We start from the raw sequence: 13523 nt of genomic DNA, 5'->3' as shown, positions 1-13523 counted from the left end.
CTAATCAAAATTTTATTGACTGAATGGGAGAGCAAATAAGTATGATAATTCTAAATTTTTAAATACAACATGACTTAAAAAGACAGGAATGGGTCAATTAAGGTTATTTTTTTTTTAAATAAAATATCCTACTTTCCAAAGATATAGTCAAAAAGTCACCTCATTGTGTATTTCAATGGCTGAATATAAAAAAGGAAGCTGTATAAAATTGTTTATTATTTAAAATTGTAATTGTGTACATTTCAAATGAAGTCAAATGATGTTTACGTTGCTTGGTATATTTAGATAACTTAGAAACATTTTCCTTGTTTTTTAATTCCTTAGATACCAAGGAAAGTAGACATTCAAATAACCTTTTTCTCTTTCCTGTTAAGCAACAAATGAAGCAAATAATTGGAGGTTAGTAGCTGTCTAAGGAGATTAAACAATTGCTTAGCTGAGCCTAAAAAGTACAACTTTGTTAGGACACAAAGATTCTGAGAAAATTTTTTCCACAAATTAATGTTTTAGCTTCTCATTATATATTGGTTCTCATTTTAAGTTTCTTAAAGCAGTGATTTCTGTACTTTTTTTCTAGATATAATGCATTATTTTATAAGAAAATTGTGTAAGTCAATACTGAAATCTGAGACAATCTTCCTAATCAAATTTAAATACAGACCATACAGTTTAACCAACAGGGAATGCTGGGTTCAATTTATCAACCCCATACATCTATGAGTTTAATAACACAGCAATGGTTTTTTTCAGTCCTATTTAATTTAAGAATCACTAATAAGGTTTCTAAAGGTTTCTGGATTAAAAACAAGGTAAAGGCTTAGGAACTTAATTTGCTATTAGTCTTAAAGAATCTAATTTGTTTTCAGATTTCATCTCATACACAAATGCATTGTGTAATCAAGGCAATGTTTGATATTAAGAGGTGAGATATTTTGTACTAGATAACCTAGGTATTTCATGGATAGAAGAAATCATTTACATGTATAGGCTAAAAATAGAAATATTGCCTAAAATAATAAGACTTTAAAATCACAAAATATTTAACATAAATCAATAATCCTTTGAATAAAATTTGGCCTTCTAGCAAAAGACATGAACTACAGTTATTAGGACAGAAATCCATGTATTTAAAAATGTATATTGCTTAGGCCAATGCCTAACTCAGTTTATTTAAACCATCTAAGTTATGTTTACTATGTTCAAAAGCTCGTTGATTTAGGATTCTGAAATAGTTTGGGAGAAGAAAAAGGCTACATGCATGTAATATAAAATCTTAATTAAAATAATAAACAGTTCAGTATTCAAGAGTGATTTTGATTTCTTTCTCCAAAGGTGATTTTTAAAAGTTAGTATCTGATTGTGTCCTAAGATAATATCGATATTTAAATGTCAATGCCTGGTAAAGGAGAAATTTAAATTTTCTGAGATAATATAAAAATATACCTATTTCCATTAATGTCTTTGTTTCCTGTTATTAAAAAGGAATTTTTTTAAAAAGAACTACATCGATTGTATTGTATCTAGAATACTTTTGCCTTATCATCCTAAACTTTTGTTTGTAAGTAAATCTTCAAAAGCAATGTTGCTTGCTGGGACCATTTTGCATGTAGAGATGTTTTATGCAATAGTTCAGTGCAGAGGTTATAGTTGTGAAAAAAAAGAGGTGTGTGTCTACATGCTCCTTCTCTTCTTACACTCCATCTGCAAACCACACCATCTTACTCACATTGGCAGAATAGCGCAAAGTCATTACTCTTTATTGAGACATCCCTGAAACGTACATCAAAGTTTTCTCTCCCATGGAAAGAGTAAAATTACCAATTAGAATATGGCATCATGAAAAGCACCCTAGAAAAAAAGACTTATTTCTAAATATAAAAGACAATCCTAAGAACAAAGGAGTCCAGAAAAGAATGTATACAGTAGCAGGTAAAGAGTTAGCTTCAAAAATTGAGTAAGGGAAATATCTGTTTTCTGCACCATGATTTATTACACCAGAAATATGTTTTCTTTCTCTAGTGGATAGCATGCCTCTTACAAAACCTGGAAAGAAGAGTATTACTATCAGACTTACTGATCCAATCAAGAAGGCTTGAAATGAACACTTGAAGTGGAAGAGAAAAATGTGAATCAATAACACAGACCTTACAGAAGACAATAGGTTTGAAATGAAAATGAGACATAATAATAATAATAAAAAAAGGTCTAGAAATTGTTTTGTAAAAACCACGACTTGAAATAATGCATAGGCTTAGAATATAGGGTATACTAAATAAAACTCAAATAATAAAAATATTAGACACGCTCAGCTCATGAAATGTACTCTTTTAAAAAATCTGTATACAACACTGACAGCTGAGTATAAGAATTGCCATAACTGTTTGTGCAAGGAGTGCCCTGCACAAGAGTACCTGGCCTGTGGAACAAGTGGGGGACATAATCCACTTCATACTCCAATTGCCTGACAGGTATAATCTTCAATTTACAGGATAAAAACCCAGGCTTAGATATGTTCAGAAACATGCTCAAGGTTATGTAGCTATAAAAATATGATGCTATTTTGGCTAGAATTGGAAGCCAAGTGTGTCTGGAATTCATTATTTTTAAAAAACATAGAAAAGGGAAATTTATATATACATATGGAAACATATATAATTTATTCTAAAGGAGAGGAGTAGAAGAAAATTCACTAATTTTTCAAAAGGAACAATACAATGACTGAGAAATGTGTGTCACTGCATATCAGGGAGTTATACACCAGTTTATGATAAAAATATTAAAAATTGAATTTGGAGATGTTCATGTTAGGAAAGGAAAATAAAAGAAGAATTTGTCACTGGAAAATGGTGCAGCAATCCTAACAAAAATATTACAGAGGGTAGTTTGCGAATGAGTACAAGATATGGATGAGAAAGAGAAGGCTTAAATAACAGGATCTCTCTTGGGAGGAATTCTAAATTCTAAAATTTGGCTTATAGGTAAGGATTTGATTTGCATCCACAACACAGATACTGAGTGGAAACAAAGTATTTGAGGTGCATAAGAGTAAAGGAAGAGGATGATGAGAAGGGTTGGGTAAATTCTATGAATTTAAAACACACAGCTAGTAATGGGAAGTTACCCAGAGACACCAAGAAAACACAACTGAGGAAGAAAGTAAGAAACTAAAGATACAATTATGACTTTATCTTTGCAAATAAACCTATAACCAGAAAATAGCACAATCATTACCTAAAGAAAACAATTTTACAAATGAAAATTTAGTCATAGATTCTTACATTTTTACAAAGAATGTATAACAAAAAAGTGAATGTGAATGATTAAACAATGTAGTAAGGAGTTTTAAAAAGTGTATTAGGGTGTAAAGTCAAGAATCCTTATAGATACTCCAAATATGAAAGGTTATAAAATACTAGCTGTGTTAAGAAAAAAAGAAATAAGCCCACAAACTGAGGGAGAAAGAACTGCTAATTTGTTTTGTTGCTGCTATTGTTTGTATCTTCTCTGTTAAAGAAAATTAGCAAATTTAGAATGAGTAGAACAATGTTCATATAGATTTCGGTTTTGCTCAGATTTACCTACAGACCTTTTTCAATGAGGGATAACCAGAGAAACATCGAGAATGATCCACTATGGTCTGCTGTATCGGTAGCCTGTGTGCACTTAGAGAAGATTCCAGTAATTATCAAAGGCCAGGATGTGTTCACTAGGAAAAGCTCTTTCACTTTTTTGAGAATCTTAAACAGGCTGAATAAGAATATGCAATTTACAATGTATCTTAATGTGAGCAATGTATCATACAAGTGATTATACTGTAACCTTGTGAGCAAGATTAAAAAAACAATGGTTTTATGATCGAATAGCTGAATGAATCGTTGGAGGTTGATCAATCTTACTCTATGAAAATTTTATCCTTTCTACCATCCCAACTCAAAAGATTATTCTGTGATTTAGTTAAGGAAGTGGAACATACACTTTGCCAATCCAGGGATAATACAAGGTTTTGGGGGAGAGCTAATAGATTACGTGGTGATCAAATTAATCTTCAAAAATGTTTTGTTATGCTGAAATTCATCCAGATAATATGCTAACAAGAAACAATGTAAAGATCTACATTTAAATTTCAAAAATATCATTTATACAAAGGATACGTGAATTTAACATTTTAACCCTTTTAAAAAGTTACAATTTTTTCCACATAACCCTTGATTTTCAGCTCCCTTAAGAAACTATCATACTTTAATTTCTTTTCATTTTACAAAAGTATTTCTATTTCTCAGACATATTAAATTAGCTTGTGCAACATTCTGTATATATCTTGAACTCCTAAAGTAAAAATATGTACGACTTCTGGCTTCTTAGGAAACAAGACAAATGCTTATGCAGTACAGGTGAGTGTGAGCACATCTGAAGTAAGTTCCTTTTATGAAGTTATACCATGTAATTTATCTCGCATATCTAGTGATGAAGGATTTTAGAAGGCTCAAAGGCTGTCACTTTAATATGTCTGCTGTCATAGTGAAAAATGTGTAATTTCAAAGATTTTTAAGTAATTTGGAACAATTTGTGTAGAGTAATATACATATGGTGAAAACATATATATATATATGTGTGTATAGATACACACACACACACAAACACATATACATAAAATATATTTTGGAATTCCTGCAAAACTGTTAGAAAAATGGTAACAACAAGGTCTTCACAGAGGACCACAAAGTAAAAAGGACATCGATTAGATTTCTCACCTGTCTGATACCCAACCGGTATGCAACAATCCGATCCACTGCATCAGGATTCATCTGTGTCCACTGTAGACTGTAAGAATAAACACGGTGTCTGTTCTGCCATACTGGATTGTAGGTATCATAATAGAATTCTGGAGCATACGCCTTTCCTGAAAACAGAAGTGTGTTTAAATTTGAATGATGACATATTGTAGTGTAAGCATACTTATTCCCTTTGGCCCTTTTACCATTTCTACTCTACCTTCCACTAGTAAAAATCCAGTCAATTCTCTGGATACATTTTTTGAGAACAATGTGAGATTTCCTGGTTGATTGGATGAGCAGGGTGAGAAGAGAAGGATGAACACAAAGTGTTTGGTCTAAGTGATTGGAGGAATGGGATTTTCATCAACCAAAATGGAAATCTATGGGAGGATGAAATCTGGAGAAAGAAGATCAAAGTCATTTTTAAATAATTTGAGTGATCTAAACGGATACATCAAGTATGCAGTAGGAAATAACTAGTCTGGAATATAAGAGAGATCAGAACTGGAGATATAATCTTGCTAACCGTAGGCATGCAGATAGAATTTAAATTTAAAGCCATGACACCGAAGGAGTGTGAGTAGATAGAGAAGGTGAAAGTCTGACACTGGGGCAATCCAAGGTTGAGAGTTATGGGAGGAGATAAAAATCACACAGAAGCCCAAGAGGGAACAACCATAAATTTGGGGAAAACTAAAAATGTGGTATCCTAGAGGTCAAAAGAGGTATTTTGGGAAGTGAGTGATTCACTGTGTAGAAAACAATTAGCAGAAATGAAAATTTGTGTATTACCTGCGGCTTTCATCAATAAAGTGAACTTAATACAACTTAAAACAATTACTTAATAAAAGATCTAGTCAATATTTAGCTTATATTTAGATTTTTAAAGAAATAGGAATTACATATAGCGTATATAGCACATAAAAACTATCTGTTTTTCTTAATTGCCAAAATGAAAAGTTTACACACCATTTGGAATTATAGATCCAGCTTCCCAATATTCTGAAGTATAATTTTTTCTATTACAAATAACATATTTATTTAATAATACAACAATATTTAATGATAATCTATTCAATGAAAAATATTGTCCTAGATATTAAGAACACAATGAATGAGGAGGTGTGGCCTCCTCATTCATGGAAATTAATTACATTTTTTCCAGACTTTTCATGTAGCTTTGCAATTCTTAATAAGTGGAAAAGCTGCATTTCTATCATCACTCATTTAACATCTTTTCTTTTTTTCTTTCTTTCTTTCTTTTTTTTTTCTTTTAATTAGATTAGGCCAGCTGTAGGGCCCATGCCTGTAATCCCAACACTTTGGGCAGCAGAGGTGCTGGGATCTCTTGAGCCCGGTTGTTAAAGACCCACCAATCTGAGCAACGAAGCGAAATCATGCCTCTACCAGGGAAAAAAAAAAAAAAAAAGAAAAAGCAAAGTCCCAAATGAGAGGAAAACAACATACTGAGTGAAGGAATCAATTAGCAAAACATTCTTGGTAATTTGTATTTGAAACAAAATTTTTCAAAATGAAATAAAGGTGGTGAATTTAGTAGTAGCTGAGTCAGATAGCTAGAGGTTTTAATTAAAAATACACATTCAATACCTACAAATTTACTAAAGAAGTAATGAGCTGCTTAGATGAGTAACATAAACCTAGAGTGTTTTCATTACAGACTGGTATCTAGATTGAATTGGGGAGGTAAAAGTCTAGTGTTTCTTTTCTATGAAGACTGAGGGGTTGCTTTTGTTATTTAATCAAGGAAGAAGCCTAAGGGTGACTGATTCAGTTCTAGGTAGCCCATTCTTAATAAAGTAAACAATTCATTCAAAGAGAATCAAGAAGAGAATACTGGCACAACTAGGGATTATTTAGCATGGGAAAAAAGCGGGGGTGGGGGGTGGGGGAATAGAGTTTTCTAGGAGTTGAAATAGATCACAGATAAAATCAGAATAAACGTTAACAGATATATGAAATAAGATGAATACCAGTGATTTCCTATTAAAATGGGTACGTACTTTGACTTAGAAATGTTCTACCAATGACTTTTGAATATGGAATGGCCTACCTCAGTAGACTATAAATTTCCCTTTACTTGAGGTATTTAGTCAACACTTAAACAGCCATTTAGCAGGGCTGAGGTGGGTAGCTGCCCACAAGATGGTCATTTAAAATAACTTTCAGTCCTGAAACTGAACTGTAGGCTGCTATAAAACATTGCCTGTCAAACTGGATTTGATGTGTTAACTAATTTTAGACTAAATATGGTTTAAATACAGAGGAACTGGCACTTCAAAATTATCTCATAACATTAAAAAAAAAGAGTTCTCTTGAAAGGCTACGTATTTATTGTAAAGAAAACTATCTTTCCAAATATAGTATTCATAAGGATGAATTCATCTCTAAGGTGGTGACCAGGAATTCAGACATTCTCAAATACCCTGGGTTATTCTGATGCAAGGAAATACAGGTCTTACAATTTGGAATGCTTTAAACAGGCTGAAATTTCTCTCTGAAATTACCTCCAAGTCTATATAATAAAAGATGTAAAAACTTATCCTAAAGTCATAAGAAACATCTCTTTCGTCTTCTTCCTCCTCTGAGACTGGATGCCTGATCCGATAGCCAGGATCTCTCTGGGGCAAGACTGAGAGACATCAGATAATGGGGATGGGGTGAAGTAGGATAGAATAATAACCGGAAATATTGGAAGCATTTCATCAAGTAGCTATCCTAGTATAGTTGACTTTTGTTGACTACCACGAGGATAACTGGCTGCATGCCATGAATACAAATTGCCATTGTTCTAGGAACATAATTTATCTAAATGAACACTTTTGAGGTTACTGAAATAGTTTTACCCTGAAGTTAAAAAACAGATCCTCATGATCTTGTGAGTAATATGAATTTGTTTATCAAGATCCATTTTCAAGGTAGTAAAAAATTAAGCTCCAATCTAACCCACTAAAATATTACAAATAGATCCAATTTCACTATAAAATGTTATCTTTATATTTAATTGCAGGCTATTACAAAGGTTTTCCAATGTATTTTTAAAAATGCTTTATCTGCATTGGCTAAACCAAAGGTAATATTTTTTCATGGATCATTAGATTAGAAAATACTTTAGAGACTATTTCAATATCTCATATTATATATAAATAAATAAAGGTGCAGAATGGAGATGGGGATAACATATGAAAGGTTATACAAATAAATAATCAAGTACAATAAGATCTATTACTTTTTTTACTTAGAATCATGAGATTAAAAAGCAAATTAGTGAAAGTTTTTTTTTAGTTGAATAATCATATTACTTGGAATTAAAGGTAAAAAACATTTTTAGATGGTGCATAAATAGTAATGTTTAGTAATAAGTAATTGCTAATCAGAAATAATTTTCAGTTATCACGATTAAATATAGACGTGCTTACTTACGCCTCACGGCATACTTTCTACTGAACCTACCAAGGAAAAGCTTTAAAAAGGAAAAATGCTTCTTGATTTTATTGGAAAAGGGCATCTTAAATTTTTTGAAATGGGACACACTTAATTTTCTCCTCTAATTTCAGAGCCAATTATACTTTATGCTTATATACTGATTTGTAAAAAAGACACAGTAAAACTAAGGAAATAGCCTTATAATAATCTTGGGCTTTGACATCCAAACATGACATCTACTGGTTGAAACGGGAAAGAATTTGTAAATATTTTTTACCATTTTATACCTCAGGCGTTTTAATTCTTCCAGTAAGCATACCAAGAACATTTTCTTACTCTTTCACATTCTAGTTTTATTCTTATACAATGTTGTTCCAATCTAAAAATTTTCAGATTAACTGACCTAGAACTATATTCATTAACTGAACTGGGAGGTAATTTTTGGAATCATCATGTATGATTATATATAAATCTTGGATTTAAAAAATATCCCTAAAATATCTACATAGAAAAAATTTGTTTTTGAAAATATTCTATAGATTTATATAGAAATACTGGTATTTTGCAAAATGGTTTTGAAAAATAATTACATTGAGATTACAAAATATAATTTTATGCATAAAGTTCAAACATAAATTAAAAACAATTATTATTCCCACTATGAACACTTAAAATGTGCTTGGATAAAGGAACTGATTTTAGTAAAGTCAATAGAGTTTTTGAAATAAAAACAAAAAAATATATAATAGTGATCAAGACCAAACATATCTTGCTTTTGAAAATAATTCACATTTTGGAAAACAGACTGTAGGAAGATAAACTTAAAAGAACTACACAGGTTTATAGGACATGTGTGCAAATTTAGGGATATCTATTAATTTTTCACTTTGTAAAAGAGACAATATGTAGCTAATATATATTGCTTTCCTACGAGGTGCTGAGAAAATCTAGATAAATAAAATGAGCCCACTTTATCATCAAATTGCACAATCTCAGGAAAAAAAAAAAAAAAAACAAACTCATACAAACAACAAATTCTGATATAGTTGTTGGCATAATTGACTCAAAACAAGAACTTATATCTCTCATCTAGAAATGCTAGATGAAATTATGCCAAACATGTTTTTAGATGTATGTTTGCAAGCAAGAAAAAGAAGTCTCTAGGGATCAAAAAACACTACTGAAAACAAGACATTTAATAAGAGTTATGGGAGATAAATAGAGTGCTGTTGGTCTTTTTTACCATTGGGAGATGGATTTTCAGGCCCATGGGAGATAAGGTTAACAGACTACTGCAAGAAGAGAAGTTGGTAATGAGGCCACTACCTATGAATAACATCTAGAAAAATTATAGTTTCAGACGTAGGATATACTAGAAAACATTTGACTCTCAGCAGTATAGGAAGATGACAAAAACATTTATGTTACCATAAAATGTTTTTGACTAGTGATACTGCTGGAGTGCTTGAAAAGAGCTAATGCCAAAATGATCTTGAAAGACATGTTGTCAATTTAAGATGCAGATAATTCCTCTAAATCCCAATGATTATAAATTCACAAACATTTTGAATACACAAATACACAAGAAAACATTCCACTGTGAGAGATTAACAAGGTAAATAAATAGCAAGATTAGATATCAGATAAGAGAAAAATAAAATAGAATTTAGTCACGCCTGTAATCCCAGCACTTTGGGAGGCCGAGGCGGGCGGATCACAAGGTCAGGAGATCGAGACCATGGTGAAACTCCGTCTCTACTAAAAATAGAAAAAATTAGCCGGGCGCAGCGGCGGGCGCCTGTAGTCCCAGCTACTCGGGAGGCTGAGGCAGGAGAATGGCGTGAACCCGGGAGGCGGAGCTTGCAGTGAGCCGAGATTGCGCCACTGCACTCCAGCCTGGGCGACAGAGCAAGACTCCGTCTCAAAAAAAAAAAAAAAAAAAAAATAGAATTTAGGCTGGGTACAGTGGCTCACTCCTGTAATCCCAGCACTTTGGAAGGCCAAGGTTGGAGGATCATTTGAGGTCAGGAGTTCAAGACCAGCCTGGCAAACATGTTGAAACCCCATCTCCACTAAAAATACAAAAATCAACTGGGAGTGCTGGCAGGCACCCATAATCCCAGCTACTTGGGAGGCTGAGGCAGGGGAATTGCTTGAATACAGGAGGCAGAGGTTGCAGTGATCCGAGATCGCCCAACTGCACTCCAGCCTGGAAGACAAAGCAAGACTCTACCTCAAAAACAAACAAACGAAAAAACAAAAAAGAAAAAAAGAAAAGAAACGAAAATAGAATTTATAAGTATACATAAGTATACTTAATAAGACTGAAGTCATACAATAGAAAAATATAAACGAACGCCATGGAACATTCTATGAAAGAATAATTGATACTCTCTACTGGGACCATAGAAAGGCTTCACAAGAGAAATGATCTCATTTTAACTGATCTCAAAGAAGAAAAATCAAATCTCTCAGACAGACAAGGTTGGCTCATGAAGGGATAAAAAGGAGAAGAAATAAAGTGTGACCGTAGGTGGAGAAAAATGAATATGTTATAGATACTTTTGAAACTACTTTAGGATATGGTACTGTTGTAACATTCAGTGCCCACCTTTCCTACCAAACTGTGCACTTCTCAAGAACAGGGATGATATCATCAGCTCTTACCACAGTGGCTGACATAATCCATGTGCTTGCAGAATACAGGAAAAATATGTCAGCGCTAACTTGTGAAGCATCTTAGTGATATAAGATGTTGAATATTTACTCTAAAGTTCAGTTATTCTAAAATGATTTTAACCAGTCCTCATGTAAATGGGAGAAAAGATTTTATAGTGAATCCACTGATTTTCATTTTTTTAGTGTGAAAAGAACTGAGTGATGGCAAATAATTGAATAGGAACCAAATAATTTAAATGGTGGTAAGGAAAGAATTTCACAAAAAACACATTTGCAAAGTATCAAAAATAATTAAACCTAATTTAAAACTTCTCAAATGTATACTGAAATCCAAGGTGAACTTAAACACTGATTTGAAAAAAAAAAAAAAAAAAAAAGAAAAGAAAAAAAAGCCTTCTAAAAATCAGAAATCACAGCTCTAGAAGCTAATCAATATAGTGAAACGATTTGAGAATCAAAGTCATATTGTGTTTACATACATAGACTGGCTAAGGCGGTGGGTTATGTGTTAAAATATTAGATAAAATACACAATAAAAATATATGCAGCTCTCTGTCATTCCTCCATAGGGCAAAACACAGCACATGCAACTATTGGAACCAAAATTACATTCTCTTCAAATTAATGAATCTTGAGTCATATTAATTAGAAGAGAGAAAAAAATGTTTCTACAAAAAAAGGCATTTTTCTAAATATTTAATCAGGGAAATGATATAAATTTATTTTATGTTTTACAACAATAACTGCTGGGAAAGAAGCTAATGGATTGAATGAGTGAGAAACCTTAGGCAGGAAACTAGTAAAAAAATACTGCCTATAAAAAACAAAAGATATGTTATTTGAGAAAAGAAGAAAAGCTGATGAATTCAAAAGTGATTGTGCATAAACTCCTGATCAGCATGTGTCTTCTGACTGGATCCTGAGCGTAGACTACTAAATTTTCAGTCTTGAGAGACTGAATGGTCACTAGCATCTCTGAGAGGGAAAATGACTGTGAGCATCTCATCCTGGAAAAGGAGTGAAAAATTTCATCACCTCTTGAGATTCTGTCCCTCTGAAGGCTTATTGTTTAGATTCAAAGCCATATAAAAATATGTGTCATGAAATTAGGAGCATAAAGAGTACTTTGAGGAAAATAAGATTTAATTCTGTCAAGTCAAAAGAAAAATTTTAAAAATAGCAATATACTCATCTCAGTTATCTTTATTTGGCATTTATTTGTATGATATTTAATATTAGGTCTTATCATATTAAAAGTAAGTAATACAGGAATTATTACCAATTTGATGGGTTCTACCTAGTTCAGTGGCTTGAAAGATGCTAAATTAATATGAAGAAGGAATTAAAAATGTTAAACATGCAGGCAGTACTTAACAAAATAAACAATTGTATCTGACTTTAAAACAATATATTGGAATTAAGATGAATGTCACAGCAGCAATAAAACTCAATGTCATTAATAGTTTGTTCAACAGTGATAACTTGTCAATATGTATGCAGGAAATAAAAACATAACAACAAATTAATACAACTGTGAAGTCAATGACAACATCTGTCAGTTAAAGATTCATTTTTAAAATGAATGCAAGATGTGTGCAACAATTTATAATCCAACTAAATCATTTAGGTCAAGTGCCTTTGTACTTGAGACAGAGAAGTGTTTATCAAAACTGTGTCTTCCCATTTAGCAACAGCGAATATATTCTTCAATGACCAGTCATTATCATGACATTAGTTTTAAATTGCAATATAGCTGGTTTATTCATCCGTTACTTGAATTCATTTTCTTCTGCTGGAGGCAGAGCTGTACACATCACATTAAGGCAGACTACCCTGTGACCACATTTCAGCACTCAAGAACTTCCTAAGAATTTATCGCCTTGGAAAGTAGGTTTACTGATTAGTTAAATAATAAAACTGTTGATTATATTGTCAGTCTTTACAAATCTCTGGGATCTTTATAGAAAGCCTTTAAATCTGCTCAGGCATAAGGTACAATTGCTTTGGTTACAATATTATGATTTCTCTTGTAGGTTATGCCTCTTCAAAATAAATCTGCTGAAGAAATAAATGTCTCATTTCCCAGAAATGATTTTATTTAAAACATTCTGTGTCAAGTTAGTATTCTTATTATTAATCTGGAAAACTTGTTTACAAAAATCAATTTTAGCATTATTTTTAAAAAATTCAGTCACAAAAACAATACATTCAGCCAATATATGAATTTATGAACTGATAAAGTCATAATAATATGTCTAAAGCATTTTTATGATGAACATATACCAGGAGAAACTGGGAACAAGCTTTCTGGAACTTATGGCTAAATTCACTTATAAAAGGAAGTCTTGCCCACTCATCTTTTTCTGATTCCTCTCTTGCATTTACAGATTCATCTTTTAGAATGCCTCTTCTTTGTAACTATTAGAGTTTATTCTAATAACATTGGATCTCACTCTTATCACTTCACACCAACAAAAGCTTTGCAACTCAGTATTTATTGAATAAATCAATCAATGAATTTTCCACATGATTTCACTTCTCCTATTCACTTTCTAGTGACTCAGCATGCCAATGACTGAATGTTTCTAAAGCCCCAGTGATCCCATAAACTAAAATACTTTCCTC

At 32.2% G+C, this 13523-nt stretch overlaps 1 protein-coding gene across 3 annotated transcripts in view; it reads right to left on the bottom strand.

Moving 5' to 3' along the window:
* The window catches only part of MDGA2 (MAM domain containing glycosylphosphatidylinositol anchor 2), an 840045-nt gene that overhangs the window by 70638 nt on the left and 755884 nt on the right, over positions 1–13523 (bottom strand). For all 3 annotated transcript variants that reach the window (XM_009211479.4, XM_009211478.4, XM_003901752.5), the window contains one exon: positions 4752–4900. In XM_009211479.4, the coding sequence (XP_009209743.3) occupies positions 4752–4900 (149 nt within the window). The remainder of the gene's footprint in view (positions 1–4751; positions 4901–13523) is intronic.

This window comes from Papio anubis, chromosome 7 (genome assembly GCF_008728515.1).
Source record: "Papio anubis isolate 15944 chromosome 7, Panubis1.0, whole genome shotgun sequence".
Taxonomy (NCBI): domain Eukaryota; kingdom Metazoa; phylum Chordata; class Mammalia; order Primates; family Cercopithecidae; genus Papio; species Papio anubis.
The sequence above is the reverse complement of the archived record's forward strand: the minus strand, read 5'-3'. Positions and strand labels throughout refer to the sequence as shown.